The sequence below is a fragment of the Gambusia affinis genome, linkage group LG23 (genome assembly GCF_019740435.1).
Source record: "Gambusia affinis linkage group LG23, SWU_Gaff_1.0, whole genome shotgun sequence".
NCBI lineage: Eukaryota > Metazoa > Chordata > Actinopteri > Cyprinodontiformes > Poeciliidae > Gambusia > Gambusia affinis.
Window position 1 is genome coordinate 12,033,880 of NC_057890.1, and position 26,282 is coordinate 12,060,161.

The following is a 26,282-nucleotide window of genomic DNA, read 5'->3' on the forward strand; positions in this document are numbered from 1 at the left end:
AACCATTCCATTTGAGCCGTTATCCTCTGTGAAGGTTTCTTTTCACATCTACCTGCTTCATCTACTATCTGCTCCAGTTTTCCCTTAGCAGAAAATAATCACCAAAGCATAATGCTGCTGCCACAGTATTTTACTGAGAGAGTTTATGTATATCATTTTGGTCTCATCTGATTAAAGGTCTTTCTTTCACATGTTGGCTTTATTCCCTTGGCAAACATCTGAGTTCTCCACAGCACAGCTGCATTTATGTTGAAATTAAGCTACACACAAGTAGAGTCTCCCAAATAATTTGTATGAAATACAACATATAAATGATTATATTTTCAGAATTTTTATTAGTATAAAAAAAACATGAAATATTGTTGCATAGTGGTATGCTAATTTGAGTTAGCATACCACATACATTCTCAACAAAATGATTCTGATGGTTCAAAACTGTACAAGTCGCGCATGTTATTAAACTAATAAGAAAGAAGAGAATAAGTCGCATTCAGCCTCTCTGCTCAACTTATTTCTCAACCTTAACTAGAAATGGGTTTTCCAGATGTGCCCAAAGTTCACTCAAATCCCAAAATACCCCCAATTCCCTGAAGGGTCCTTTAAAGCAAGTTTTCTTAAGAGTCCAGTGACAAAAGGCTGCAAAATACATCATTCAAATCACACAGGCCTCACAGATCTTCCAAGGATTTCAAAGTAATAGAAAACTGCAAATGTTTTATGTATGTGGCCCATCAGAAACCAAATCGCAGGTAAAATGCAAACTTGAGGGTTGAAATGCATATTGATTTAAATCAATGTTTCTAATTAAACTAAGAGGTTATGATGCACTTGAATAGTCGTTTTCAAGACAAATGTGCCGACAATCATATATAAATATCTGCATATGCGTAAGTGTCTCAGCTTTTTACTTTTGTAGAATTACTTTTAAGTCCGACGACGGCGTAGCATCTTGGAGACAGCAGGGGGTCGAACAGCTGAACCAATGCAGAGAAGGACACGCCCTCCTACAGGACACAAGACACACATTTCATACAATGCCTGGCTTTGTCTAGTCATGACGCGTCACACGGATGGTTCTTGACCAGGACTTTGATAAACTTGCCAAGGAGGTACTTCAGTCTTTTGATTCAAGTGTAAGAGCAGGAATGCATCCAAATGTTCCAGGACATTGGCTCTCGAGGACTGGAGGTGCAGACCGTTAGGGCTGGGTGATCAGGGTGGTTCACTGTTAGCTTTCCAATGCACTCTGAGATTTGCCAAAAAATTGGTCCACTTGCTTGTTGTGGTTGGTAGAAAATTGCCAAAGGCCAGATTTGTACAGGATAAAGATTCATCCTGACAGGTTTTCCCTCCTAAGCTCTGTGCCTCTGCAGCTCCTCCAGAGTTACCATGAGGTTAATGGTTTTAGGTGAATGGCCACGTTTTGGTACCTTTGTGGTCAGTTCAGCCTTTTTCAAAAGATGAACTGAATATTGAGACAAACCTTTTTCCTCACTAATATTCTCCAACACACACATTACAAATGCATGGCACCTTTTTTAGATGTTTATTGATGTTTTGTTTTTTTTTTGTAAAAAAACAAAACAAAACAAAAACTTTTGTTGTTTTTTTTAAGAAAAATCACGGAAAATAAACTTTTGGCAAAGCACTATAATTCCTGTTCTGTGTGGTGTTTATCTTAGAGAACATTCCAAAAGCTGGTTTAGAGTGAACTCCTGTTTGTGTGGAAGAACACTGCCTGAATTTGTCTTGTCTACAACTAATGCAACAGAACCTTTACTAAATACCTCAATATGTCAGTGCTGGGTTGCATAAATTTGGCTTTGCGTGATTCTGAACTCATCACCACATGGATTACATTACTGTACTTCTATCATCATCGTTTTTATCCTCAAGGGACAGCCTTCAGCCCAGACCGGTGATGTTGATGTTACGTAGTTTGATTACATGACCCTAATGAGGAAGTCCATCTGACACATTAACCGCATGTAATCACCACTTCATAGCTTTTCGGAGAATTCGTATCGCCTCACGACGACTCGGAGCAAAGATTAGCTTGTTGTGTTTGGCTGCGGAAACAGAAGACTGCGAAACTGCAGGCTGCGTTCAATTTGGCTGACACCTATATTGATGTCAGTGGTCCTGATTTCGGCTGACATCTCTGCATGTTCGCTTTAATCATTGGGGAGGCGTATTTCAAATCCCAATCAACAAGCTTTAAGGGCTACTCACAAATGATGGGTCCAGCTGAAACATAACGAAAGGAAATCAGAGCTGCTTGGGTGATCAAATCAGCTCCGTTTGTTGCTCTCTTTTCATCTAATTTGTTTGATTGTTTGTTCTTTTTTTATTTATATCCAAAGATCCCTAAAAAGCGCTTCACAATGCAGATCTGTTACTGATCTACAAAAGTGTTAGGTGTCCTTGGCTCTCCGATGTTAATGCTGATTTCATGTGCAACATCAAAGTTGAATCAAACTCCCAAACTAAAATTGCAGAACCCGTCACATTTCTGGCACAATGCAAAAGCCCTAAAACATATTAATCTTTCATTGCAGTCACATCATAACAGTGAAAGAATGGATGCAGTTGTCTAACAGTGAACCATGCCATCCAGAACACTGTGTTGCAACATAAACCTTATACAGAATCTTTGCTCTCCCAATACATATGGTGCACAGTTACGTACTTTCCAGCAGCCATTTTTAAAAAATCTTACTTGTGCAGTTATGAAAGTATGAAATACAAATTTCATACATCAAAAGTTATGAAATGCAAATTAAGCCTCGAGGCATTAAAAAGAGTGAGCATTTTAAATGCTTCAGTAAGACTTATTTTGTATAAATTACTACATTAATTAAAAAAAAAAAATCTAATAAGGGTATTTTTTTCCAATACAAATGTATTTAAATTAAAGGTAAATATCACTTTAGGTTGAGTTATTATTATTTGTCAGGTTTTTTACATGGCTTTTCCAGGGATTGCAATGAATTTTCTCCAATACCAGAGAAACATATTGAGTAGCTATGAAATGCATTTTTGAAATAATTTATTTCTTATGAGTAAGAAACTATCTGGACTTTCTCCCTTGTTGTTTCAAGAATTAAGTGTAACTACCTACGTTTCTTAGAAAATGGAGTTTAATTTAACGAGTCACGCCCACGCCTGACGATTGTCTGACCTGGGGAACAACAGGTTGGTGCTGGTGTAAGTCTTGGGTTGCTTTGCTGATTCAAAACTTGGACAACATGCTGAAATTGATGGAAGCATGAAATCTGAATCGGACGCTTTGTGTTGACCTTAAGCAGGTGGTTTGTACTAAAACCTCTTATGTTGTTTAGTAATTCTGCCAATAAGAGTCAATCAAAATTCATCCGTTGTAATAAAAAAAGACTCACAGCCAGATATTTGAAACAACTGCTGTTTTACACAACCTAAAAGAAACGGACACATTACCTGTTCTTTGAGGTAGCAGAGACGATCCAGCAGAATCAGACCCTCGATGCATGGAGCAAGGGCCACCTTCAACTGCAGAAAGGATCACATGCGGAGTGAAGCTAGGGTTATTGAAAAGAGCATTTTTGATGCAGTTTAAATGTTCCTGTGAGTCACTCCCTGTAGCTCATGTCTTGTTCTGACATTTAACATAAAACAGCTCTGTGACTTGTTCCCATCCCGTTGCTAGTGTGCAATCACCCCGAAAAAAAGAAAAGAAAAATTAGTGTTTTATGTCCGGAAAGTAAATTTGTATTGTGGCTGACACTATAATTAGCAGCCTCGGGGAAAACAAAACCGGGGCTGGTTTTCCTCCTCAGTTCAATTTTAGTCACGTAATTCCCCACAGATCTATAATTTATTTACAATTTGCAGGAATTACAATACTTTACACCGAATTCCCAGAATTTTTGTGGTGGAAATGGTACCGCGTTTACGACAAAAATAAACCCCGACATACCATACGAGCTGCGAATGGTCGCAGGCTTCTTAGACATTTTCACGTCCGAGCTCTATACGTTTCACAGTATCACATTTCCAAACTCTCAGCCTTTTTTTTACCCCAATCGTAAAATACGAATCCGCTTACCATGTTAAAGGCGTGCATCTCGTCCATCCGTGCTTTGTACGTGTCGTGGTATCTCTGAATGTCACTGTCACAAAGCTGCAGAGGAAGAAGTCAAACAATGAGGGCATGGAATATGTAGCTAAAAGAATAAAAAATTTTTTGGTTTTCTTTGGAGAGAAGACATTGAGTGAGGCTTGTAAATTGCTCACGATTTTTAGGACTTGTGAGAAACAGATAAAAATACGTCCTGCTATTCTGAGGCAACCAGATTTTTGCTTGCCAGCCTTACGAACCAGGACAGCATCTTTACAGCTTGCTGAAACAATACTTAGGCTCCTATACACAGATATAAATCTCAACCTGGTGGTGGAAATGTGAAATGGATGTTTGCTATGTTTCCGGGAGTTTGTTTTGGGAAAGCGCTGTAAGATGAATGTAGTGATTGTGCGTCTGACCTTTGAGTCATCCAGCTCCAATCGGTGCAGAGCTCGCCGAACGTAGTCCACAAATGATTTTGCTTTGGAATAAACATTTCCGACCCGCTTCCCGCTGTGGAGCAAACACACTATTTCTCAGTTCTGGCACGCTCAAACAAACCTGTCACTCCTTCAATGTGTCCCCAGTTTCGCTTTAAATCACACTTTGGAAATCAAGCCCTACCAAAGGGCTTAACAATGATGAATGGCTTCTGTCTAGCAGGAGGAAGTAATGGATATTCAATGTTAATAGCTGTCGTTAAACTGAGGTTGAGAGGGCAGGAAGGGCTCAGTGTCTTTTAGGAATATTTGATCTTGTCTGAAGCATAAACATTTGATAAGGACTGAACTGAGGTCAGCTTCATTTCCCTCGATTGCTCCCGGGTGAAATCTTGCAGTGGGAAGACGTATTTTCACACCAACTGAAAATGGGAACTTTTTAAAGGCATAAAAATACCAGATTTTTATTTTTGATTTTTTTTTTAAACGTTGCAATATACTTCAATAATTAGTTTTAATTTGAAACGTATGCGTCGAAATTAAGACCTAACCCTAACCTTTAATCTGTAATTAGTTAACACATATCCAAAGCAAACATTTCTAAACAGGAAGTGGCAAAATGCCATATCTGTACACGTTTACAGCTTTAAGGCTGTAAACGTGTACAGATACACCTGATCTGTTCAGCTTCTTTTTTACTAAGTTCTCTATGTGCTTGTTGAATGACTGAGCTGAACCTCCTATCAAGATGAAGAGGTAAAATTAACGCTCACGTTCAAAGCCACTGGGTCCTATTATTGTTAGCTCAACTTGTTTATTCTGATACAATTCTTTTAAAGTTTTGATGGTTGGAATGATAATAGTCTTTTATGGTACTGCAAACCTGAGGGAAATCATATCTGGCTAATACCTAAAAGTAGTGACATGAAGAGCATTTTGATCAAAGCTAAGCAGCCCGTAATTTCTCGCATGTCTATCTCATTGCAGCTGTTTATAATTTTAACAACGTAACAGACGACTGTCAACACTTCCAAGCTAATCTTTGTTTCAACAGGGTTATTTTCAACTCCACGGTCTGGTATAATTCATGGCGCACTTCATAACTGACTACATGTGGCTTTTGTTTGCAAGTCTCGGTTCATTTGAACTCAAACAAACCAGAAACAAAAAGTTTTTCTTTTTGGTTCAGCGCAGTAAAAACAAGCCTTTTGGACCGCTTCGAAAGCTCAACGCCTGCTCTGTTCTGCGTCCCGCTCACAATTTTAACTGTGGCTGTGACCGCCGGTCACACAAAATGTCCACTAAATTGCTCTGTGTTACCTTTTATAGGAGCTGTAGTGGTCCCGCAGAATAACATGAAGCACTGCTCGGTAGAACAAAGACTCCATCTGAATCTGAAGCAAAAAGATGAAGCGGTTTACTGTGATGTTGCTCCAAACGGTGGGTCAATATTTCTGACACTTCCCCAAAAGTTAATGCAACACCAGCAGGCAATCAAGCCTGCTTTTGGATTCGTGCCTCGGCTCCAGCGGTAATAATCAATCTTTCCGTGATTGCATTAATATTTATAAACATTCCATATTAATGGCAGCGGGTATCATGTGTCGGAGTTGGCCCGCAGCCTCTTAGCTCCATGTTTTTGAATAAATACACCAAAGTCAGTCAATGACTTAAAACAACAGCAGCAGCATTAATGGGCTGATTGTTTAAATGCATGCAGATCTACAGCAATGATAGAGAGCGGCCTGGGAGGCTATTAATTGTGCGTGTTTGTGGTTTGAAATGAGCTGATGGATTTGTTTAGTTAAAAGTAATGATAGATCCGTGGCGGTTGTTTCCATTCTTGTGTGACGATGACTTTTAGTTTAACATATTGAGAATGATAAGTAGGAATGCTTTACTTACACCCTGGCCAAGTGAGACTCGCTCCAGTGCCTGTTTTGTAGAAGGAAGAAGAGGAAAAGGAAGAAAAAAAAGATTGTTATAGTGGAGTGTGTTCTGGTAGGGGAAACATTTTTTTTGTAGACAAAAGGGGGAAAACAAAGCAGTGCTGAACTGAAACATTATGACCACCTCTAAGTTAATATGCTGATGACGGCTCATGGACAGCTGCTAAATCGGCCGTAGTTTTCCTTCAACACTCTATCCATGCAGTACACCAGACCCTCAGCATATTGCTCCCACTAACAGTTGGTCAGAGGTTTTAGGTTTTAAAATCCTCACTTTGACTCCTCCACACATGTGGTGGCTCTCAAAGGTGTGTGCAGGTTTTTGTGCTGTAAACAAATGAGGCCATGATAAATAACTTTAAAACTTGTGTAGATGATTATTATTATTATGTTCAGAGCAATCAAAAATCAATACGATCTCTTGAAAACACAATGGAAAATAGCTGCCATAACCGGGATGCGTAAATGTGCCAACATTAAAACTGATATTTTATTCAATACATTTTCAGAAAAAAACAAAAACATACTTTTTTCTGAAATTAAATAGAAAAATCTTAAATAAATAAATAATAATAATAAAAAAATTCTAAAATAACAAAATAAAGCTTTTAAAAAAGATAACTTCTCGATATCATTGTGCATGGATCTCTTGTACCAAACTTGGCTTTTCCAGAGCTCTCCATGCTAATTGTCAGATCAGAATTGTTTGGCTTATGTCAAACTCACTTAGGTCCTCCCTGCTGCCCATTTCCCCCCCCGACCACAAGAACTGCGTCCCCACTTTCACCAGCCCATAGACTTCAGACCTTCACCCGCAGCCCCATAACATAATAATTAAAAAAGTATTGGCTTCATCTGTGGTGATGAAAACGGTCTTGGCTCATCACTGCTCCTCACTGTCAGCTTGAGGGCTCTGCTAACAAAGACGTGCCTGACAACACACATTTCTTTGTGTCATCGCACTCACCAAACATGCTGACATCCTGGCGTTCCTGCCGCAGAAACAGGACTGATTGCGGAGGTACTGACTCAGGGGGAAACCACACGCAGCCTGCAACGGTTTCTCTGACAGGGAAGAGACGGAGATAAACTCAAGAGTGTGCTGACTGAGCATTTGGGCTCTGAAATGTTGTTCCACTAATGTGATTTCTCATTTAAAAAAAGGGCAAAATTGTAGCTTGCATCTGTGCATATATGCAACTCCTCAAGCAATCCTAAACAGGAGGAACAATAGGCCTTTTCACTTGGATTGCAATCAAAAACAATATATTTTATTGCCATTTGTTGTTGCAATAAATTGCAGCAGTGTAAAAAAAAAAAAGTTCAACTATGAACTCTTTTGCGAGACACTAAATTGTAGTATTTTACAATGAAAGGTTTTTATTTTTCATCACAGTAAAGTTGTGATTTATTTACTGCACTGAATACAGAGAGGTAATCTTAGCAGTGATCTCACAAACACAAATATTTATGCATTTCAGTCCCAAGATGAAATTCAGTTATAATCCACTTAATTCTACATAATGTGTTTTCTAAAAGGAATCAACATCATTTGAGGTCCAAATGATTAGTTTGCATTGATTTTACAGCAGAAATGGCAAACCTTTTCAATCTGCTCTGCTTTTAAATTTCATTAAAAATATATTCATAATCTGAGATGCATAATGTAAAAGAGAAAACATTTCAAATTTACATTAAAAACACACAGAATTCACAATTGACATGCATGAGCCTAACCAAAATGAAGCAGTTTGAGGGAAACTTCATACGTGAGAAAAAACCTACAGTGTTTGTGAGGTTGTAGAAGTTTTTAACGTTATGAACCACATATTTCCGAGCAAGGGAGTTTCAAGAGCCTTCACATACATGCATATTTCAAATGGGAGAGAAGTGGGTGTTGCTCTATGACGGCCTGACATCCTTCTCATGTCATTTCTAAAAGGGGTCAGTGACTGAGGGCGAGGAACGGTGCATGCAGGAGGATGCAGAGTAAGGAGGTACTTATAGCATGCTGCTTTCATGTGCGGCTGCGGTCAGGTTAAACTGTTCCGGACACATAATCACATTAGCAGCCACGTTAACTTCCCCCTCTGCCCAGCGTATGACCTGCTGACACAGAAGCTTAGAAACAAATGGAAAGGAGAAGCCCTCTTCTCCCCCACCCGTCTGAATGTTGGAGGTATAGCAAAACAGACATGGAGCGTTTATTTTTGGCTCCATGTTCACAAATGCAGGATTTTTATGTTTTTTCTTGTTTGGTTTACATGGAGATAAGAAAAACCTTGTTGTGACAGCTTGCTGTGGTAGAGAAATGGCAAAACCAACTGCTTAGAGGCAGACCAGCTTAGAAAGTGAGACCATGCGGAATGTGGTGGGCTTGGTTAGCCATTAGCCAGGAAAGTCTAAGAGCTGACTTGCTGGAAATAATAACACCACTCTGTCCTTTGCTATTTTTTATTCCTTGGATCCCTTGAAGGACTATTCATAACTGCAAGTACAACGGAAGCATGCACTCCCTCAAGTAAGAGACCTTAGGTTTTGACCATCGCCATAGCAACATGTCTGGTTATACTAGCCTACATAGTACCAACCCTTTTCGGATAATGGCAAAAATCATTAGGGAACAGTCTGAGAAGAATTATAAGTTTGAGACATTGATTTGGTTCCAAAATAATCGGATCTCAATCCAACCAAACATCTATGGTATGTACTGTTCCAGGGGTCTGCAACATGGGGCTCCGGGGCCACAAGTGGCTCTTTGGACCTTCCACAGTGGTTCTTAATAGCAGTGGCCAAAAATGAAAAAGAACCAGCTAGTATTTTTAAAACTGGACATTTTTTTCAAAAAGACATTTGGGGCTCTAACTGAGTTTTATTTGACTGGCCTGAGAGTAAAATTGACTCTTTAGGTTGTGAACGCTGCAGACTCCTTTGCTGGACAAAGTATGAAACACGGAGCTCCCACCTGGCAGCTTCCAAAACAAGGACCAGCTGCTAACTTCAATCAGAGCTGTTATGGAAGCATAAAGTGAGACCGACACAGAATAATCCAAATGTTCATAATGTTATGCTTAATTGGTGCAAAAACAATAAAACACTAAATGTCTGTTATCCTGAGAGAGCAGGTGTTGTTGCTTTTGTGAAATGCTATACTGATCCCAAGTGAGGTAATCTCCATGGATAATGTCATTTAACGGAATTGCATAAATTCCAAACCGGCAGCCTAAATAAACACATAACCTTGTGCGGTGAAGTGTTTCAGCTTTCTAAATCCTTCTTAGGAAGGGTGGGCCACCATGGGAGCTGGCCTGCAGCCCACACTGCAAGAGTGGGCGAAGGCCTCAGTTAAAAAAGTGGCAAAGCGTGGAATGGATTGTTTTTAATTGGCTGAGATGGTATCACTTTCTGATGTTCAGACGAGCTCTGATGATGTCAGTGTGGAAAGTCAAGTTCTTAACAAGAAGATGTCGGGAGAAGCTGCTGTAACAGCAGGAGGACACATGTAGACAATTTCACACCGAATAAACTAGAAACTGAAGGAAAATACAAAACCTGGCAGATAGCGGGCTGATTTAGAGGCATTGAGACAAGTTTGATTCAGAATGCAAAAGATGAGTAACAACAAATTCCTTCACACACAGAAGTCGTAGAACAGTTCCCTTTGACTCAGTTTCCTCTCCAAGTACAAAGGTTTTGAAATACAGAAACTTTCAGTAGCTGGCGCTGTAACGACTCCGTTGAATCCTGGAGCTCAACATAACCTGTAGATTAGGAACTTGGCTCAAACGCTTCACCTAGTGGAATATTTAACTTATTTCCTACAAAAGCCACACTGAAATGTTTATGTGTGAAAAGAAGGAAAGCGACAGTTCAGAGTGATAATATCAGAGAGTACAGGAGCTGTGAGTTGAAGCTAAAACAAAACGCCGCAATGAAATGTGTTCTAATTAGGCTTTCTTTTCAGAAGGATTTAGCAGAATTTTTTAATAAAAGCAAAAAGCTACCATTTTAAACTAGCATGATGCATTAGCCATCAGCACAGTTTGTGCAGTTGGTATTGCTAGGACAGCTGTCTGTGTGTATTCCTTAGAGAGAATGTACCATTACCCCTGAGATTCACATGTTTAGCATGTTCTTCATTGACAAAAAGCAGTAGTTAATACCTCAAAAGGTTAAAACAAGCAAAACTGGTTGTGCTCTGTTCTGTCTTCCTGTTATCTGCTTAAAGTCTTACTCTCTCTTGATCTCTGGCAGCTTCAATGAAAGTTGACAACAGTGTTTTCTTACAGCCTCTCATGTCTCTGTGCTTTCATTTGTTGCACCAAATTAACACTAAAACTTACAAAACTTGAGTCTTCTACAGTCAGTAACACCATCAACACTGAAAAGCGTTGCTGTCATGTGCGACCTAGAAGAGCTTAGCATGACTTGGCCTTGAACTGCCTGAAATTCAATCTTTTTTATTGAAGAAAGGCTGAATTTTTCAGTGTGTGTGTGTGTGGGGTTACCCTGTCCGTCCGGGTTAAACTCCTCAGACAGCAGGTGATAGCAGCAGCCCACGCCGCAGACGGCCGACAGCTCCGGCTTCGCCACGAACATCCTCAGCGTGCTCGCAGCCAAGTCGCCACACGTGTGCAGGCCGACCATGACGGCTTCCTGGAGTTCGGTGGAAAACACGCAGGGCAAAAAAAAGAAGAGAACAGAGGGAAGAGAACAGAGAAGGACAGGAGAAGATTGATGGTAGAATTTATTGACGATGACAATGGCAGTCACACCACTGACTCGATCTCTACTCCAGCAGGTGTAATTTTAGATGCTGCTGTGGGAGTCAAGTTTGCTACTAACCCATATGGTTTCCTCTACCTTACACACAATAAATGCATTCTCAGAATGTGTGGATTTTTTTTTTGGTCTCCTCACCTCCAGCTCAGTGATGAGATCCCGCAGCTCAGTTTCTGATGTGACATAAGACGTGAGTGGTGAAAACACGCCGTCGGCGCCTTCTCCTCTGCTCCGAGCTTTCTTCTCCAGGTTCTCTCTCTTCCTCCTCTCCCTCTCCTCCGCACTAAGCTGACTTGGAGGAACTCTGGGGGACGGAGGCTGAATCACATCTGCCGACAGAGCGCTCAGAAAGAGCTCTCCTGCTTCTGGACCGAGCTCCGACTGAGTTTCCGCAGCCGGAGCGTCGACTGACACCCCTACGTCCTGCTGAGAGCCACTTCCCGCTAAAGCGTCCCCGTCCTGATTCAGCCCAGGTTTCCTTTCCACCGTCTCCATTTGAGGCGAGGATTGGGGCTCTGCTTGGGTCCGTGCTGCTTTCGAGCGTTTCTGATACGCTCGTGAGAACTTCTTGAGCTTCCTGTTCCTCTCCTGAGCACCATGCGTGTTAGTGCTGGAGGAGTCAATGCCGAACACCTGGAGGCCGTACTGCAGCGACAGGAAGGAGCTCAGGTAGCCCTTCCCTGACCCCACGTCTATCACCTGGAATTCAATACAATGTTTCCTTTCTTTACAATTATTGAAAAATCTATTTCAATAAAAACATGTATATTTCACTTTATATTTCTAATGATTACATGAATAAACTTGCATTACTCTACCTGTTTGACTCCACAATGCTGGGTCAAACAAGCCACCACCTTAGACATGCACTGGACTTCATGGGATTTCTTTGAGTTCATAAACTCATCTGGCTCCAGTTTATCTGTTACAAAGAGAAACCCAGTTTAAAAAATCTTGCTTGAGCTCCCCTCTAAAACCTTCATCATCTGAGCTGAACGTTCGTGGACAATCGTCTACTGGTTTTGTATTCTTAGGACAAAGCCCTACCGATTTCTGCACACTCCAACTCGCAGCCTCTCAGGCTCTGCAGTAGCTCATCCCTGCTCACACACACTCCAAGGCCAGGAAGGGATTGGGCCTTGGCCGCCTCTAGCAGCTCATGGATGTCAACCAGCCGGTTTGAATGAATGCAAAACCCAAATGTGGTCCTGGAATGCTCTGTTGAAAAGGAAAAACACAAAGTGATACTAAGTTTGAATATTAATTTATTGTCTATTGAAGCTGGAGAACTCAATTTGAAAGTGTATCTACCTTCAATAATTCCCAGCTAGAGCGGCTATGATAATGTCAATTAAGGTTGCAGCCAATTAGGAATTAATAATTTTGTTTATAATAATAAGACGCATCCTAATGTTGCCAACTAATGAAACTTTAATGCACAATAGCTCCTCTGAAAGCTTATTTATCTACTTATCCTCTGTTAGTGGAAACAATGGAGAATCTCCAGCTACTTTCCAGCTGACCTCTTGTGCAGTAAGAATCAGTCATGATAACTAGAAGAGGTAAAGAGATTCACAGTACAGGTGAGAGAATGTGTCAAAATCAATGGTGTTGGTTATAAACTCGAATACGTCTTCTGTGGAAGTATGAGTTCAGAAGTACAAATGTTCAGACCCAAATATGTGGAAAGAAAAACAAATGTCATGGTTTTTTATTTGTATATATATATAAAAAACTAATTTATTTAACATTTATGCACTATCATATAAAATACGTATTATTATTATTATTTTAGTTTTAATGTAACGTGAGAAAAAGTTCAAGGGGAATTGACACTTTTTGCCAGGCATGCACTGTTTCTCTCTGACGTCTTGTCTATATTTACCCTTTTCTTTGTGTTTTGGCTCTCCCTGCTGGTCGCTACCGGAACTGACTGCTGCCAGGACCTCTTGTGGCGTCACAGCAATGAACCGCTTCCACACGTCGTGTGTGTAAAACTCGACTGTGTGAGCATTAGCGATGGCGAGAGTCACCGACAGGAACCGCATTACTTCATCTATCCGCCGCTGAATTTCTGTAAGGCTGCAACGGGAAGATTTCATTTTGAAAAGCGATTTAAAGAGAACCTCAAAAGCATGTGCACTGTTTCCTTCTCATGACGACGTAAACCAAGTCTTTAGTAGTCAAAAACAGTAGTCGATGACTTAAGGCACTTTCTTTATATTTTCCTGATATGAAAGCTTACATTTTATGGTCAGTATAGTGTAGAAAAATATTTCATTGTTAAAATTTAAATGGCAATTAATTATCTCGTAATTAACAACAGTAGTATGTGTGAAGATTGTAATCTATCCGTAATCGATTATTCTTGCCTGGCTGAACTACGTCATTACGCAGCGTCGGCAGGAAAACAGCATGAGGCTTGAGAACTAGAGAAAGTAGCATAAGAGAGTTATAAACGTCCGGTTTTTCGTGATAATTTAATTTTCAGATGGCGCCGACGAACCAGAAAAGAAAAAACGACGAACCTCAAGTTAAAGATGGCAATTTTAGGAAAGAAAGAAAAGCGTCAGGTGGAGTAAACAAGAAAAAGAAGTGGATCCCACACAACAAAATTTTTGAAGGCAGCGTTAAAGAAGGTATGTATCTAGTTTGTTCTTTTTTTCACCATACTATATTACTTAATTTATTAGCTAACCGTTATTGGGTAATGTAGATTTGGACTAATTTGTAAAATAAGGTAAACGGAGTATAATGACAATGTATTTTTATTCAATTCATTCCCCATACTTGGTTATGTCCAACCATAAACTTCAGTGTATATCCATGAATGTATTTTTTATTTATTTTGAATATAGCTGACACTGAGGTTAAATTGCACGTCTACAGATTGTCAGTTGGGTTAAATTTGAACTTTTACTGGGCCATTCTAACATGAATATTCATTTATATAGAGCAGTTTCAAACTCAGGCTCTCTAGTGCTTATGCTACATAGCTTTTAGATGTGTGTTTGTTTTAACATAGACATTGAATATCCCCGATTTCTTTTCCAAACTTTAAAACTATCCTCTCCTAAAGAAATTCAGGATAAGCATTACAACTTCATTATGTTTCCCCCCCCCCCCCATCAGGTCAAGGGTTTGCTTTTAAGAAAAAGGAGAAAGTCAGACATGAGTACAACAAACTGCTGAGAAGGGAGCGTAAGAAGAACCCCAAGGCCAATGTGGTGTACAAGGAGGAGTACCCAGAACACCTCAAGCATCTGTACCTGGCAGAGGCTGAGCAACTGAGGAAACAGGCTTGGGAAAACAGAGTGAACAGGAGCAAGCTAAGGATGAAAGGACAGATGAAGGATGGACCTGAAAGTAACGCTGATGTTCCTGATACAGACTTACCTGGAGGATCTGAGCTGATGGACTCTGCTTCTGGGAACCCTGAGCCAACAACATCGGAGCAAGAAAGGTGACAGTTTGGTCTGTTATAACACAAATCCTGTACCAGAGGTAGACAATCAGCAGTTTGTTTCTGTGTTTTCAAGGAGTTTGGATGTAGTGTATGTGTCATATTTATTTGAAATATTTTTTGGCATGTAGGATTCATCATTTATTTATACAAATGTGAAATGTTTCTCGGTTAATTTGGGTTTACTCTGTGTGTGCTTGGCATGAACTCAGGATTTTCTGTTTGTACTTTGTGGTATTTAGTAGTGTGATTGGAAAAAAAAGATTAAGAGTAGGTGCTTCTGAATTTCTTAACCAGAAATTAATCACGCGTACATTTCTTTTTAGTTTTCCAATAAGCAACCGCATGCGAAAGAAAATGCAACGGAAGACATCTTACCAGAAGACGAAGGAGGAATTTGAGAACGTTCAAGAAAAACGGAGACTAAAGAAAGAGGTGAAGCATATGCCTTACTTATTTAATGCTAGATGAATTCGCTGACCTTTTGTGACTTTCATTCGATTTCTTACTTAACAGGCATACCTGAAGAACAAGCAGCAGAGAGAAGAAGCCATTCAGAGGTACAAGCAGAAAAAAGTCGAGACTTTCCGCCTGCTGAGACAGAAGACTAAGAAAGGACAGCCGAACTTGAACGTTCAAATGGACTATTTACTTCAGAAGATCCAAGGAACTGATAAATGACTCCTCTGCTTGAACTGCCTCCCCGAAGGAGGGCTGTGATTTTGTTCTCTGTTCGCCTGGAATGACAAATTCTCAGCTGTAACTGAGGAAAAACCTTTACATCTTATGTTTCAAGTTATTTTGTAACATTTGTGTGCAGTGGGACTGTCAAACCACCAGATGGCACTGTGGTGTGGAGATATGTCTTGTTTTTTAAGTTTGTTTCTTGTGTAAAATAAAAGAAAAGAAAGCACTTTTTTTTCCTTTAAACTAACACAAAATCATTGTTTTTGACCAATAAAACACCAACAATCAACTCCTCAGTTGACTGTTGGTGTGTGATTTTACTTTTCCACTGTGAGTTAAATCATTAAACGTTCAAGAAATCGTGATTTTAATTTGCTGTCATCAAGCAGATTAAATGCTCTCAGCCTACAGAAACTAGAGTTAAACCTGCGCTCTGCTCTGTGTGTGCATGCGGCGGCTGAGCCCAGGCTGAAAAGCCTCAGGCTGCTTCCTCATGACTTCACATGGTTGCAGAATGACTTGTTGAGCAGTCCTCTGCAAGACTGGACTTCCTAAATGCAGAACACGCTCAATGCTTTGTTGATATGAAGATTAGAGGAAGACTTCTGCGCTAACAAGTCAAGAAGGGTAAGACATTTTTTGTTCTTTTTTTGGAGTTTGACAGAGTTCCATCTTGAAGGTGTGAGAATAAATAACTGTCCATGATGTTGAGAGTTGGAAACATTAAATTTAAGTAATTTAAGGTAAATCATCCGCATGCAGGGACTCGATTTATTTATTTTTGAGGGAGTCGTTTTTGCATTGTTCCTGTTTTCTGTAAAGCTGAACATCTCTCCAAAAAGCAAAGTTTTTCTTAAATAAATCTAAGTGCACGCAACATGTTGATTTTATGAACTTTACATGGTTTTGAATAAGTGAGACTACACTCCCGTCCTGAAGTGAACAACTTTGTAAACCAACAAGCGGAAGTGCAACACCTGTTGAGGAATCGCCACCACAGTTTTACAGGCATTATCCTGTCTTGTTCTGTATGGTGGGGAACGAATATGATCCTTCACACCACATTTGTGTATCTCTGAGCTGTTTTTCTTGCACAGAAGGGAAAAAAAAGGGAAGTACTGTATAGCTGCATGGTTATGTAACTACATTTATCCATTCCTTTACAAAAAAATCTATCTTTTAGCACTTTAAGACATTGTGAGGCAAAAATGAAGCATGAAATCTAACTTCTTTTTTATTTTTTTGTTTTGTTAATACAGAACCCTTTCCTAATTTGGAGCACATTCACAACTTGTCTCCAGGCCCATCATTCTGGTGCTGCGTTTTACCTCCAAGATCATGGTGACTGTAAAAGCTTTGGGGGGTTTTGAGAGGGAGCCAGTGAAGTGAAGTTTTCTTTCTTTTTCCCTATGACCACCACAGAGGTGAATGCCGTTTCCCACACATTGTGTCGTTGAAGAGTGCCGGGCATGGAGGAGGAAGAAGTCAGGGTGAACGGCTGTGGACGGAGAGGGTCGGAGTGGGGTCACATCGCCCTGCTGGATAAGACCAAGGAGTTCTTTCAGACCTGCGACGTGGAGGGGAAAGGCTTCATCACCCGCACTGATATGAGGGTGTGTTTCTGATCGAGCCTAACCTTTTATTATGACTTTAGCTGGAAATTGAAAGTATTTTCACTAAATCTGGTGAATGTAAGAAGTTAAATCTCTTTTAAAAAATATACAGATAAAGTTGATCAGAGGTTACTTAGCAAATCAATTATAATAATATCTGGGTAAGTATTCATGCTCCTTTAACATTTTTGTTTGGCGTTTCTCCTGTAAATAGAATTTCTGATGCCGAGTTTAAATTGCACCCAACTTGAGTCTTTTTAGTAATTATGGAACTTCTGAAGTCAATTGGTTATTTAGTGGGGTGGAGGACAGAAAGGGGGGATGAAAACTAATTGAATTTTCATTTGTAGCATGTTTTTCCAATCCATTTTCCACTTTGTGCATGTCCGTCACATAAAATCTCAGTGTACAAATACACTGAAGTTTGTAGCTGCAACACGACAATGTGAAGAAGTGTAAGGGGTGTGGACACAAAACTTTGAAAAGATCGTTTTTTTTCAAGGATGAAAAAAAAAAATTCTGAACAATCTGGATGCATTAAAGCTCTGCTGAGAAGAACAATAGGTGATGTGTTCACGCTTTTATCGGCGACACCATTTAGTCTCCTCTTTGGCATTAATAATGGTGAATAATGAGCAGGAAACACTCAGTGACACCCCTTCAGGCTCTGTTCTGGATTCTTTTTTTTCCATTTATAATGAGTGGGAGGGGAGGCACATTGCCCTCTCAGTGCACCCAAACAACCCTAGAAGGGCTGGAGGAGTACCACTGACAAAAAGCTTTATGCGTATCATAAAGCTCACTTACACACACACCTTAACGAAGACGCAGGAACTTTACCTTCAATAGCTGTTAAAGAGCTGAGTGTGGCTGAGCTACATTTTCAGGTGATTCTGCCTGGATTTTCAAGCACTGAAAATCTCTGGGAACAGATTTAAATGCCTCTAATATCACTTTACAACATCCTCAGGAAGAACAGTTTCTGGTAAAGCTCACCTCCAGCATTTTAAAGTCCCGTCTGTTTACATTGTTCTCCCAACAGAGGCTCCACAGAGAGCTGCCCCTATCTGCTGAGGAGCTCGAGGACGTGTTTGACTCCCTGGATACGGACCGTGCTGGTTACCTCACGCTGGAGGCCTTTTCCTCCAGATTCAGTACGTTTCCTCCCTTCAACAAACTTTCTGTCTGCTTCAGAGAGATCCTCTTCAGCACTCACAGCTTAGAGTCCTATTAGAACTGAAGGAGATGAATAAACCTTATTGCCAAGTTGACACCGAGCAACAAAATGTGTCTCTTACGGTTGTTTTTATGGGAAATATGCATAAAAATAATTTCTTTCTTTTGAGGCGTGTAATTGTTTACAGAGGGAGTGTGTAGTTTAGCAAAGGAGAAACCCTGCCCGCAAGTGAAAGTGACACAAAAATGTTATGTTGGATTGTCTGTTTAACTGTGGCGTAAATATTTATGACGTAAAAAAATCCTTCAGAACGTTAAGCTGAAGAAAAACGATGCAGTAAATATTTTTACGTTAGTCCGACGAACCCTCTGATGTTTGCTGACAACAGTACACACCTAAAGGAGGGATTCAACCTGCGTTTCAGAGGAGTTCCTCCAGTCTGGAGTTCAGAATGTGTTTAAAAAGCGTAAACTCAATCCAATAAAGCATGTGTTCGATAGTTTGAAAGCCATTAGGGTGTAAAAGCGCGGAAATGTGTGGGGAGAGTGGATTTTAAATAAGCCGTGGTGTACCCGATTCAGTTGAACTCTGAAACTGAATTAAAAGCGGCTTTTACACCAGAGAAGTTTGTAACAATCCTCAGATCTTTAACAGCAGAGGCCTGAATGATGTGTTTCAGAAATAGATCACCCACACACTCAAATACTGGAATGTGTCCCGGTCCATTCAAACTTTGAAATTGTTTGGGTGTACTTCAGGTCAGTTCCTGCACGGTCGGAGAATCTCTGTCACAGATGACCAAACTCAGGCCCCAGGGCCCGTCCTTAAGGCTAAGGAGGCTCTTTACCAGAGTCAGTGGGAAGCCAGGCTGTCGGGGGTAGAGGACGAAGAAGAGAGGCACTTCTGCATGCTGCTGGAAAGTCTTGGAGCCAGCAATGTGTTCGAGGAGTAAGCTTTTTCCACCTTTGTCTTGTGGCTGCTCTGCGTTTATTAACAAAGTCCATCATGTCCAAATGCATTTAGCAAATCCCTGCTCCCCAGTCCAGGTGAGGTGCGCAACCTTTGGGTCCAGCTCAGGCGAGACGAGCCTCACCTTTTGTCCAACTTTGAGGAATTTCTGGCCAGGGTAACATACCAAATCAAAGAGGCCCATCAGGAAAAGAAAGAGATGGAAGGTGCCCTACAGAGGTAAGAAACTGCATTTTTTTAACAAGGCTTTTCCAAGAAAGCTGAAGGGAAAGAAACACTTTTTTTGTTTTGTTTTTTTTGTTAATGGGACAAATAAATCCATATTCTTTTACTTCGCTCTCATTTAAAATCCACTGATTATTAGTTTGGGTTTACAAGTAATTCTAAATCTGTGTCAGTTCACCTACCATTGAGGCGAAGATTTGGATTTATGATTATTGGTAGTGCAAGACGACATTGGTATTCCTGAATGAGTAATAAAAATCACTATGGTCTCTCCTTCCCTCCTCTGTTTAGCAGAACAAAATGTTCTCTGGGTGAGTAGGGGGATTATGTAAAATTGCAGTTGTTTTTGCAAACAGAGCCAGCATCGACTGTGTATAGAATTCCTCATGGCAACAGATGGTACACTGCAGCTTTTCTTCTTTACACTTCGCTAATTAGCTGTTTAGAGTCTTGTTTTTGTTTTGTTTTTTCCCAAAGGGGTGCAAATTTCTGTAAATCAGTCTGTAAGTGTGTCGACATAATTATTAATACCTAAAGTGGGAAGTAGCAGAACCTCAAGCAGAGCCTAGAGAATGGTCTCTTTTTTTAGCTGTTTTTTTTTTTTCTTTTTTTTTGTGATGCAATCAAAATGACTATAGTTATCTCTTCGTTCCAGGAAGACAGCGACACATGACAGCGAGATCCGCCACTTGTACGAAGAGATGGAGGCGCAGATCAAAAATGAAAAAGATCGACTTGTGCTGCAGGTACAGGAGCTCAAATACAGAGAAATAAACTGTCAAACCTGCATACCTTGTTTATATAAACTTTTTTTCAGATTTGTTTTTTTTTTTTTTTTTTTTTAAAGAAGCGTCTCTAACTAATATGAAGACTATTTGTGATCCTTGTAAGAGATTTTCAAAATCATAATTTTTCTGAATTTGAGAATAGATATAAAAATCTAATTTTTTTTTTGTTTTGTTTTGTTTTGTTTTAAATTGGTGCATGTCTTTTAGGTTGGTTCTTTACGTTTAGCTTTTATCTGCTTGTGACCTTCGAGCATTTCTTGTCTGACCTGCAGGACTCTAAGCGCCTTCAGGTGCGCAGCCAGGAGCTGGAGCACCAGCTGTTTTCCAAAGAGCGAGAGCTGGAGCAGCTCTTCCAGAAACAGAAACGGGTACGTTGATGCACACTGTGCCTGGCACATTAATCTCAGGCATGCCTAGTTACAGTACTGGACACCTGGGGAACCGGAGACTGCGTCTTATTTTATAATAAACATCACTGTCACCACAATAAAAGGAAAATGCCTCCTGATAGCAAGCAGTTGTGGCCATTTTTCCACATTTGCTCCAATTGTTGCACCTTCAGATTTGATCGGTGCCAGGACTGTGATGTTATTGGACTGATTCAAAGGATTTTGCTCTTAATTGATAGGAAAACATTAGCTGTAGAAAGCTGTTTGATCTCTCTCCTGCTGTGTCCTACAAACTCTGCCATGCTGTAGGATATTTGCTAATAATCAGGATTTGACTCTTTCTTTGTTCCAATTCAATTACAGGCAGCCTGCTGAACCAAAATGGCCTTTTTTCGCTGGACTGGGGATACAGTTCATTACATTAATGTTTTTGTTGCTACAAATCTAGAATTGGTCTTTCATAAAAACAATTTAAATATTACTACATCTGCATTTTAAAGTAAAAGGCAACAAAAACAAAAACCTTTCTTTTTTTTTTTGGACAGTTAGAGCTCCAGTGCCATGAGCTGAATAGCGAGAGGCAGGAGAGCCACGTGGAGAATGTCAAGCTGAAAATGACCAACGAGGAACTGTCCAGAGCCCTGGAGAGCACCAGCCTGGAGCTCTCTCTGGCTCAGGAGCATCTGGCTCTGCTGCAGGAGCAGGCGGCCAGGCTGCATCAGGAGAAAGAGATGTAGGTAGAAACTCTTTATTCTTAAAGGTTAGTCTTTTGTTGCTGTTTTTATTTTTTATTGAGAAATCTGTGGTGATGCCCATCCTGTTTAAGGGAGATGTACAGAATAACTGAGGGCCTCCAGAGGGAGAAACAATGTCTCATGAAGCAGCTTGACCTCCTCAGGTGAGACCAGCAATTAAATGTATGAGACTTAACTAGATGGAAGCAACTTGAACAAATGCCATGATCCTTCCAGAGAGATGAACAAACACTTAAAGGATGAGCGAGACATATTCAGCGCTATTGTAAGTTCATCTTTAAAAATATATTTGCATAACCAGACTGATTGAAGATAAACTTACGTAACCTGTTGTGTTTATTAAAAAAAAAAAAAAAGCCACGGACCTCACTCAGAAAAAAGCAGAAGCAGATGGAGGGCCTTGCTGACTTATTTGATGACGAAAGTCAACCAGCAAAAAGGTAATCCATTTGTTATCATATTACTGCTGTGAGAAAACTTACTCTTTTGGGATTGTTTTCTATGCTAACAAGAATTTACAGAATTTTGTGATGTGAAAAAAATCATATAGAACTTGCAAAACGTAAAACATTTCCACATTTTGTTACATTAGATGTACAAACCTGAATGCCCATTACTGGGGTTGTATGTGGGAAACCATGGCAAAGTACATTTTACACATTTTTCAAATGTGAAAAATGTTTCAAACTGTTTAATTCAGCCACTTTTACTCCGACTCCTCTAAATGAAATCCAGTATAATTCTTCTTTGCTCAAAAAAATTTTACTCTAGATATAGCTTTTCTTCTCCTTCAAAGTGATCCATTAATTTGTGTTGGTCTGTCAGCAAAACAATAAAAAGATTGAAGTTTGTGGTTATGATATGAAACATAGGGAGGTTATGCATTGCTTGGAGAGGCTCTACACAGTGAAGAAAACAGAGGAAAACTGATTTGAAGGACAAATTAACCTGTCAATTTAGATTAGAAGAAATAAATAATTCAATATGCAGATCAGAAGCATTCTAGGGCTTTGGCCTGCAGATATCTGTGCCAGTCATCTCAGTGTATCCTCTGTTTCTCCTCTGTTCCTAAAGAGACCCTCTGCTGGTGGAAGGGTCTTTCCAGTCTCTGGAGGCCCTACCCATAGAGCACCTTCAAATCGTGTTTGTTGCTTCCTCCTCCTGTAGTGAAGACGACGCTCCCGCAGCTTCTACCGCCACGACTGTCTGCACCACTGCACGTCAGCAGCGACCTGCTGCGAAGAAAATCTCAGCCTTAGCCAATGGTAACATCTGCCCAGGCCCACCCAGAGAACAAGATGTGAAGTCAAAGCCCAGAAGGACGTCCGCTAAAAGTGCTACTAATAGGGAAGTGATGGGGAAAACCAGAGAGAGCTCAAACAAAGGGGAGTCTGAGAGGAAGATGAGTGGAGAGGAGGAGGACATGCTCGATGAGCCAACAGACGGCTGGCCGCTTCGCCGGGTCATCTCAATTGAGGAAGACCACCTGCCGCACCTTCTTCAAGGTGAACCCCAGCCATTACTGCACCAGCTCAGCGAGGAAGATGATGGTTATGAAGAGGAAGCTCAGAGCGAGGCTGAAACCAGTGCCGTAATGGGTACCGATCTCAGTGCTACGCCTCTCTCAAGACACTTCACTGTTCCTACTGAAAAGAATCCAGTGTCTCCAAGATGCCAGCCTGTTGGGAGGGAGGCCAAACCAGTGAGTTTACTGCTTCCGTTTCTCTCAAATGAGTCATTACAAGTTGCAGCCGTTTCAGTTTGTGAAACAAATACAACACTTTTCATTATCCCCAGAAAGCAAAGGAAAGGGCCATGTTTGCCCCGGATCGTCTGTTTAAGGTTGTCCTGGTTGGAAACTCCAGTGTAGGCAAGACGTCCTTGCTGCGCTCCTTTTGTGAGGGCCGTTTTCACCCGTCCACAACTGCTACTGTGGGTGAGAAGAAAGACATTAATGCTGCGACCATGAAGCAGACAGAGGTTGTATGTTTATAGATGTTAACAAAGAAGGTCTGCGGGTGAATAAGTATCACATGGAGGGGCTTATGAAGTCACACTGCCTGTCTTAGAGCCCCGACTCACATTGTACAGCAGATTAAGTGACTCCTTGTGAAGTTTTTAAGCATGCTTTCATCTCTCACACTCGGTTATCCTCATTCCCCCTCTTTTTCTGGTACAAGTCACTTGAAGGTCCTCTAGTGGCCGTTCTCGATAACAATCTTTTGAAAATCAAAGTATATACATTACTGCCCACATTTCTTGGCAGCCCTTGTGTAGACGTGTTAAAAACCACAAAATAACTCCGTGCTGTATATGGCCTGCATTTGTGTAGTGCTTTTTCAAGTCTGAGGACTCCAAAGCAGTTTACACTACATTCAGTCAATCATATACACATTCAAGTTGTTTTATTTACTTTTTTTTTAACAAGCTCACTGGTGGCTCAGCTGTCTGTATCCCAAACAGTCCTTTAGATAGAGGTAATTGTAGCCTTTTTAAAGTACTTCTTATAGGTGATCAGAAATTCTAAAATAAGCGCATCTAAAAGCTAAACGATTATTTTTTGATCAGATCAGACATTGATCTAATGGTAAAAAATACATGCGTAGAAAGTTTGATATATCCTACTTTCTTTTACCGTGGGAGAACTGTGATGCTGTGATCCAAAACAAATCATGTCCTTATAGGTAAGACTAAATTCTGACCTATTATCAAAAGGGAGCTATGAAAAACACAGCAAAACAATCAACATTTTTTCTCCAGGTGGTAAAAAAAAAAAACTATCTTAGTATGATTTTTTTTTTTCCTTCTCTAAAATAATTGGAGGATAATAAAAGTTGTATTTTACTGAAGATTTTCAGTGTGAGATTAAGCTACTGCAATAAGAGGTGAATATATTTTACTGCTTTACTCTTTACTAGCCGTGCCAATAAATGTGGCCAACACTGTGTACTCTGTTATGTAACTGGTACATCAGTGTGATATATTAATATGGAATACATGCTAAACCTTCTTCTCACTAGGCATTGACTACAGCGTGAAGACGTTAACACTGGACAATATGCAAATAGCAATGCAGCTTTGGGATACTGCAGGTCAAGAGAGGTGAGTTCATTTTGAGATGCAAACGTATTCTAAGACCTGTCATAGACGCTAAAATCATCAGCTAATTAACTTATGTACTATTAATGCTACTAATGAACGGCTGCAATCCCAAGAAAAGGATTATGAGACATGGATACTTGCAGATTTTCGATGTAAATGTCAAGTGCAGTGTTTTATACTCTGCCTAATTTGTTCCAACCTTTACACAGGTTCTGCAGCATGACCAAGCAGTTCTTTCGCAAGGCTGATGGTGTGGTGTTAATGTATGATGTCACAGTGGCGGAGAGCTTCACAGCTGTCAAACCCTGGCTACTGAATGTCCAGGTGGGAAACTTATCCTGGAAAGCTTTACGCAACTGGTTGTTCCGATTTGCTTTCGGGTCTTTATTTGTTTTCTTTCTATTTCTCACTGACGTTTAAAACATATGATTTACTGTACTACAGAGTAAGTACAGTAAGTACATGTTTAGGGACCTAAACATGAACAATAAGTCAGAAAAACCTCCAAAAGCATTGGACTTCATTGAATTTAAAATAAATTTAGGACTTCATTGAATTTAAAATAAATTTAGGACTTCAAAAATGTCCAGAAATATAATAACTTCACATGTGGAAGTTCTTTAAAGCCCTCCAAATTGAAAGTGCATTCACTATATTCACTACAGGTTTGAAACAAAGCTAGTTTAGTGCTCTTCACAGTGGCACCCTGTCTTTTGTTTCCCCAGGAAGCAGCAGGTGAGGGGATACCCATTCTCCTGCTGGGCAACAAAATGGACATGACAAGAGAGAGGGAGGTGTCTTCTAAAGATGCACAGCAACTGGCTTTTGTAAGTTTACATGTGCCGCCAGCATAATACATGTTTTAACCTTTTCTTACTTGTAATGAAACAATCAGTGTAATAAATTTCCTTTTTATCTCTATGTGGAAAAAAGAGACGCATGTCACATGATTTCACATCTTTTTCCTTTTTTTGCCCGTCTTCATTAGGAAAACAAGGTGATGTTCTTTGAAGTCAGCGCCTACACCGGCAAAAATGTGACAGAGTCCCTGACTCACCTGGCCAGGTAAGATAGTAACTTTGAAATTACTTATATTATTACATTAAATCAAATTATTTATAAATCCAGTGGCTCAGTATAAGCTGGAGTGTAAATGGAAAAAACAGAAATGCATTATGTGTTTCAGTTTTCACCAGAGGTGATATGAGTGATGGTGCTGGCACTGTTGACTCATTCTCTCTTCCTGCTCTGCTTGTAGGATTTTAATGGAGCAGGAGGACACGGTAAGAGACACAACAGTCAGCCTCAGTGCTCAGCCCATTAAGAAGAAAGCCTGCTGCAAGTGAAGACACCCATCCTTGCAAAAACAAGGACAGATTGAATTTCTGACAGCAGCAATCCTACAGAATACAGAGTCCTACATCAGTTTTTGACTGTTGCACAAAAGCAAAAAAAAAAGAAAAAGAGAGAGTAAATTAGATGTTGAACTGCTGTAGAGACCTCACTTTAAAAGGGTTTCTTTCAAAAAGCTATTTTTATTTCAGTGAAAGAAAAATATATAAAAATGTAGGTGTGAAAAACTGTATTTCTTGAAAAAGAAACTGGTGAAAAACTGAAGCTCCAAGAGTGTTGTCTAACTTGATGAAAAACATGTAAATAATGCTTTTGTTAATCACAATAGTGTAATGTGTAAGATTCAGAAAGTATTTAATTGTTAATTAGTTGGTAAAATGTGTGATTCAAAACCAAATCACCCTGAAAACCTTTATTAATAATAGGTTTTCCAGGCATGTTCTGTTTTCTGCTAAAAAAAAAACAAAAAACAGTGGGAGAAAACAGAAAGA

At 40.1% G+C, this 26,282-nt stretch overlaps 3 protein-coding genes across 7 annotated transcripts; 2 read left to right on the top strand and 1 right to left on the bottom strand.

The window, feature by feature from the left end:
- Positions 1-397: 397 nt before the first annotated feature.
- Positions 398-13,546, bottom strand: mettl25 (methyltransferase like 25). Its single transcript, XM_044107688.1, has 12 exons — positions 13,156-13,546; positions 12,318-12,488; positions 12,089-12,192; positions 11,409-11,969; positions 10,997-11,144; positions 7,456-7,553; positions 6,445-6,474; positions 5,860-5,933; positions 4,519-4,612; positions 4,085-4,159; positions 3,457-3,528; positions 398-1,004 (listed from the first exon to the last, which is right to left on the bottom strand). The coding sequence occupies exons 1-12, from the start codon at positions 13,370-13,372 to the stop codon at positions 897-899; spliced, it is 1,752 nt and encodes a 583-aa protein (XP_043963623.1). The 5' UTR covers positions 13,373-13,546; the 3' UTR covers positions 398-896.
- Positions 13,214-15,646, top strand: ccdc59 (coiled-coil domain containing 59). Of its 2 annotated transcripts, XM_044107692.1 has the most exons (5): positions 13,214-13,346; positions 13,762-13,909; positions 14,403-14,733; positions 15,060-15,168; positions 15,250-15,646. In XM_044107692.1, the coding sequence occupies exons 2-5, from the start codon at positions 13,762-13,764 to the stop codon at positions 15,412-15,414; spliced, it is 753 nt and encodes a 250-aa protein (XP_043963627.1). In that variant the 5' UTR covers positions 13,214-13,346; the 3' UTR covers positions 15,415-15,646. The 2 variants fall into 2 exon arrangements, with proteins under 2 accessions (XP_043963627.1, XP_043963628.1); XM_044107693.1 differs by lacking the exon at positions 13,214-13,346 and having other exon boundaries at positions 13,651-13,909.
- A 133-nt stretch (positions 15,647-15,779) lies between these two features.
- Positions 15,780-26,161, top strand: cracr2ab (calcium release activated channel regulator 2Ab). 4 transcript variants are annotated; one of them, XM_044107685.1, is made up of 18 exons: positions 15,780-16,047; positions 16,680-17,033; positions 18,076-18,187; positions 18,969-19,158; positions 19,252-19,398; positions 20,060-20,150; positions 20,465-20,560; positions 21,127-21,314; positions 21,408-21,479; positions 21,553-21,601; positions 21,694-21,776; positions 22,411-23,038; positions 23,134-23,272; positions 24,357-24,438; positions 24,648-24,762; positions 25,164-25,265; positions 25,427-25,503; positions 25,697-26,161. In XM_044107685.1, the coding sequence occupies exons 2-18, from the start codon at positions 16,890-16,892 to the stop codon at positions 25,782-25,784; spliced, it is 2,403 nt and encodes an 800-aa protein (XP_043963620.1). In that variant the 5' UTR covers positions 15,780-16,047; positions 16,680-16,889; the 3' UTR covers positions 25,785-26,161. The 4 variants fall into 4 exon arrangements, 3 of the variants coding, with proteins under 3 accessions (XP_043963620.1, XP_043963621.1, XP_043963622.1); XM_044107686.1 differs by having other exon boundaries at positions 22,504-23,038; XR_006369741.1 differs by lacking the exons at positions 25,164-25,265; positions 25,427-25,503; positions 25,697-26,161 and having other exon boundaries at positions 23,134-23,268; positions 24,648-24,760.
- Positions 26,162-26,282: the final 121 nt, after the last annotated feature.

Bases quoted from the DNA above. Each gene is read 5' to 3' on its own strand.
- mettl25 (XM_044107688.1), bottom strand. From the start codon at position 13,372: ATGAAATCTTCCCGTTGCAGCCTTACAGAAATTCAGCGGCGGATAGAT. The intron at 12,489-13,155 runs GTAAATATAGAC...CCTTTTCAACAG, and splicing joins GCCAAAACACAAAGAAAAGG to AGCATTCCAGGACCACATTT. The intron at 7,554-10,996 runs GTAACCCCACAC...CTTCCCTGTCAG, and splicing joins GTTTAACCCGGACGGACAGG to AGAAACCGTTGCAGGCTGCG.
- ccdc59 (XM_044107692.1), top strand. From the start codon at position 13,762: ATGGCGCCGACGAACCAGAAAAGAAAAAACGACGAACCTCAAGTTAAA. The intron at 13,910-14,402 runs GTATGTATCTAG...CCCCCCCATCAG, and splicing joins TGAAGGCAGCGTTAAAGAAG to GTCAAGGGTTTGCTTTTAAG. The intron at 15,169-15,249 runs GTGAAGCATATG...CTTACTTAACAG, and splicing joins AACGGAGACTAAAGAAAGAG to GCATACCTGAAGAACAAGCA.
- cracr2ab (XM_044107685.1), top strand. From the start codon at position 16,890: ATGGAGGAGGAAGAAGTCAGGGTGAACGGCTGTGGACGGAGAGGGTCG. The intron at 18,188-18,968 runs GTACGTTTCCTC...GGTGTACTTCAG, and splicing joins GGCCTTTTCCTCCAGATTCA to GTCAGTTCCTGCACGGTCGG. The intron at 20,561-21,126 runs GTACGTTGATGC...TTTTTTGGACAG, and splicing joins TCTTCCAGAAACAGAAACGG to TTAGAGCTCCAGTGCCATGA.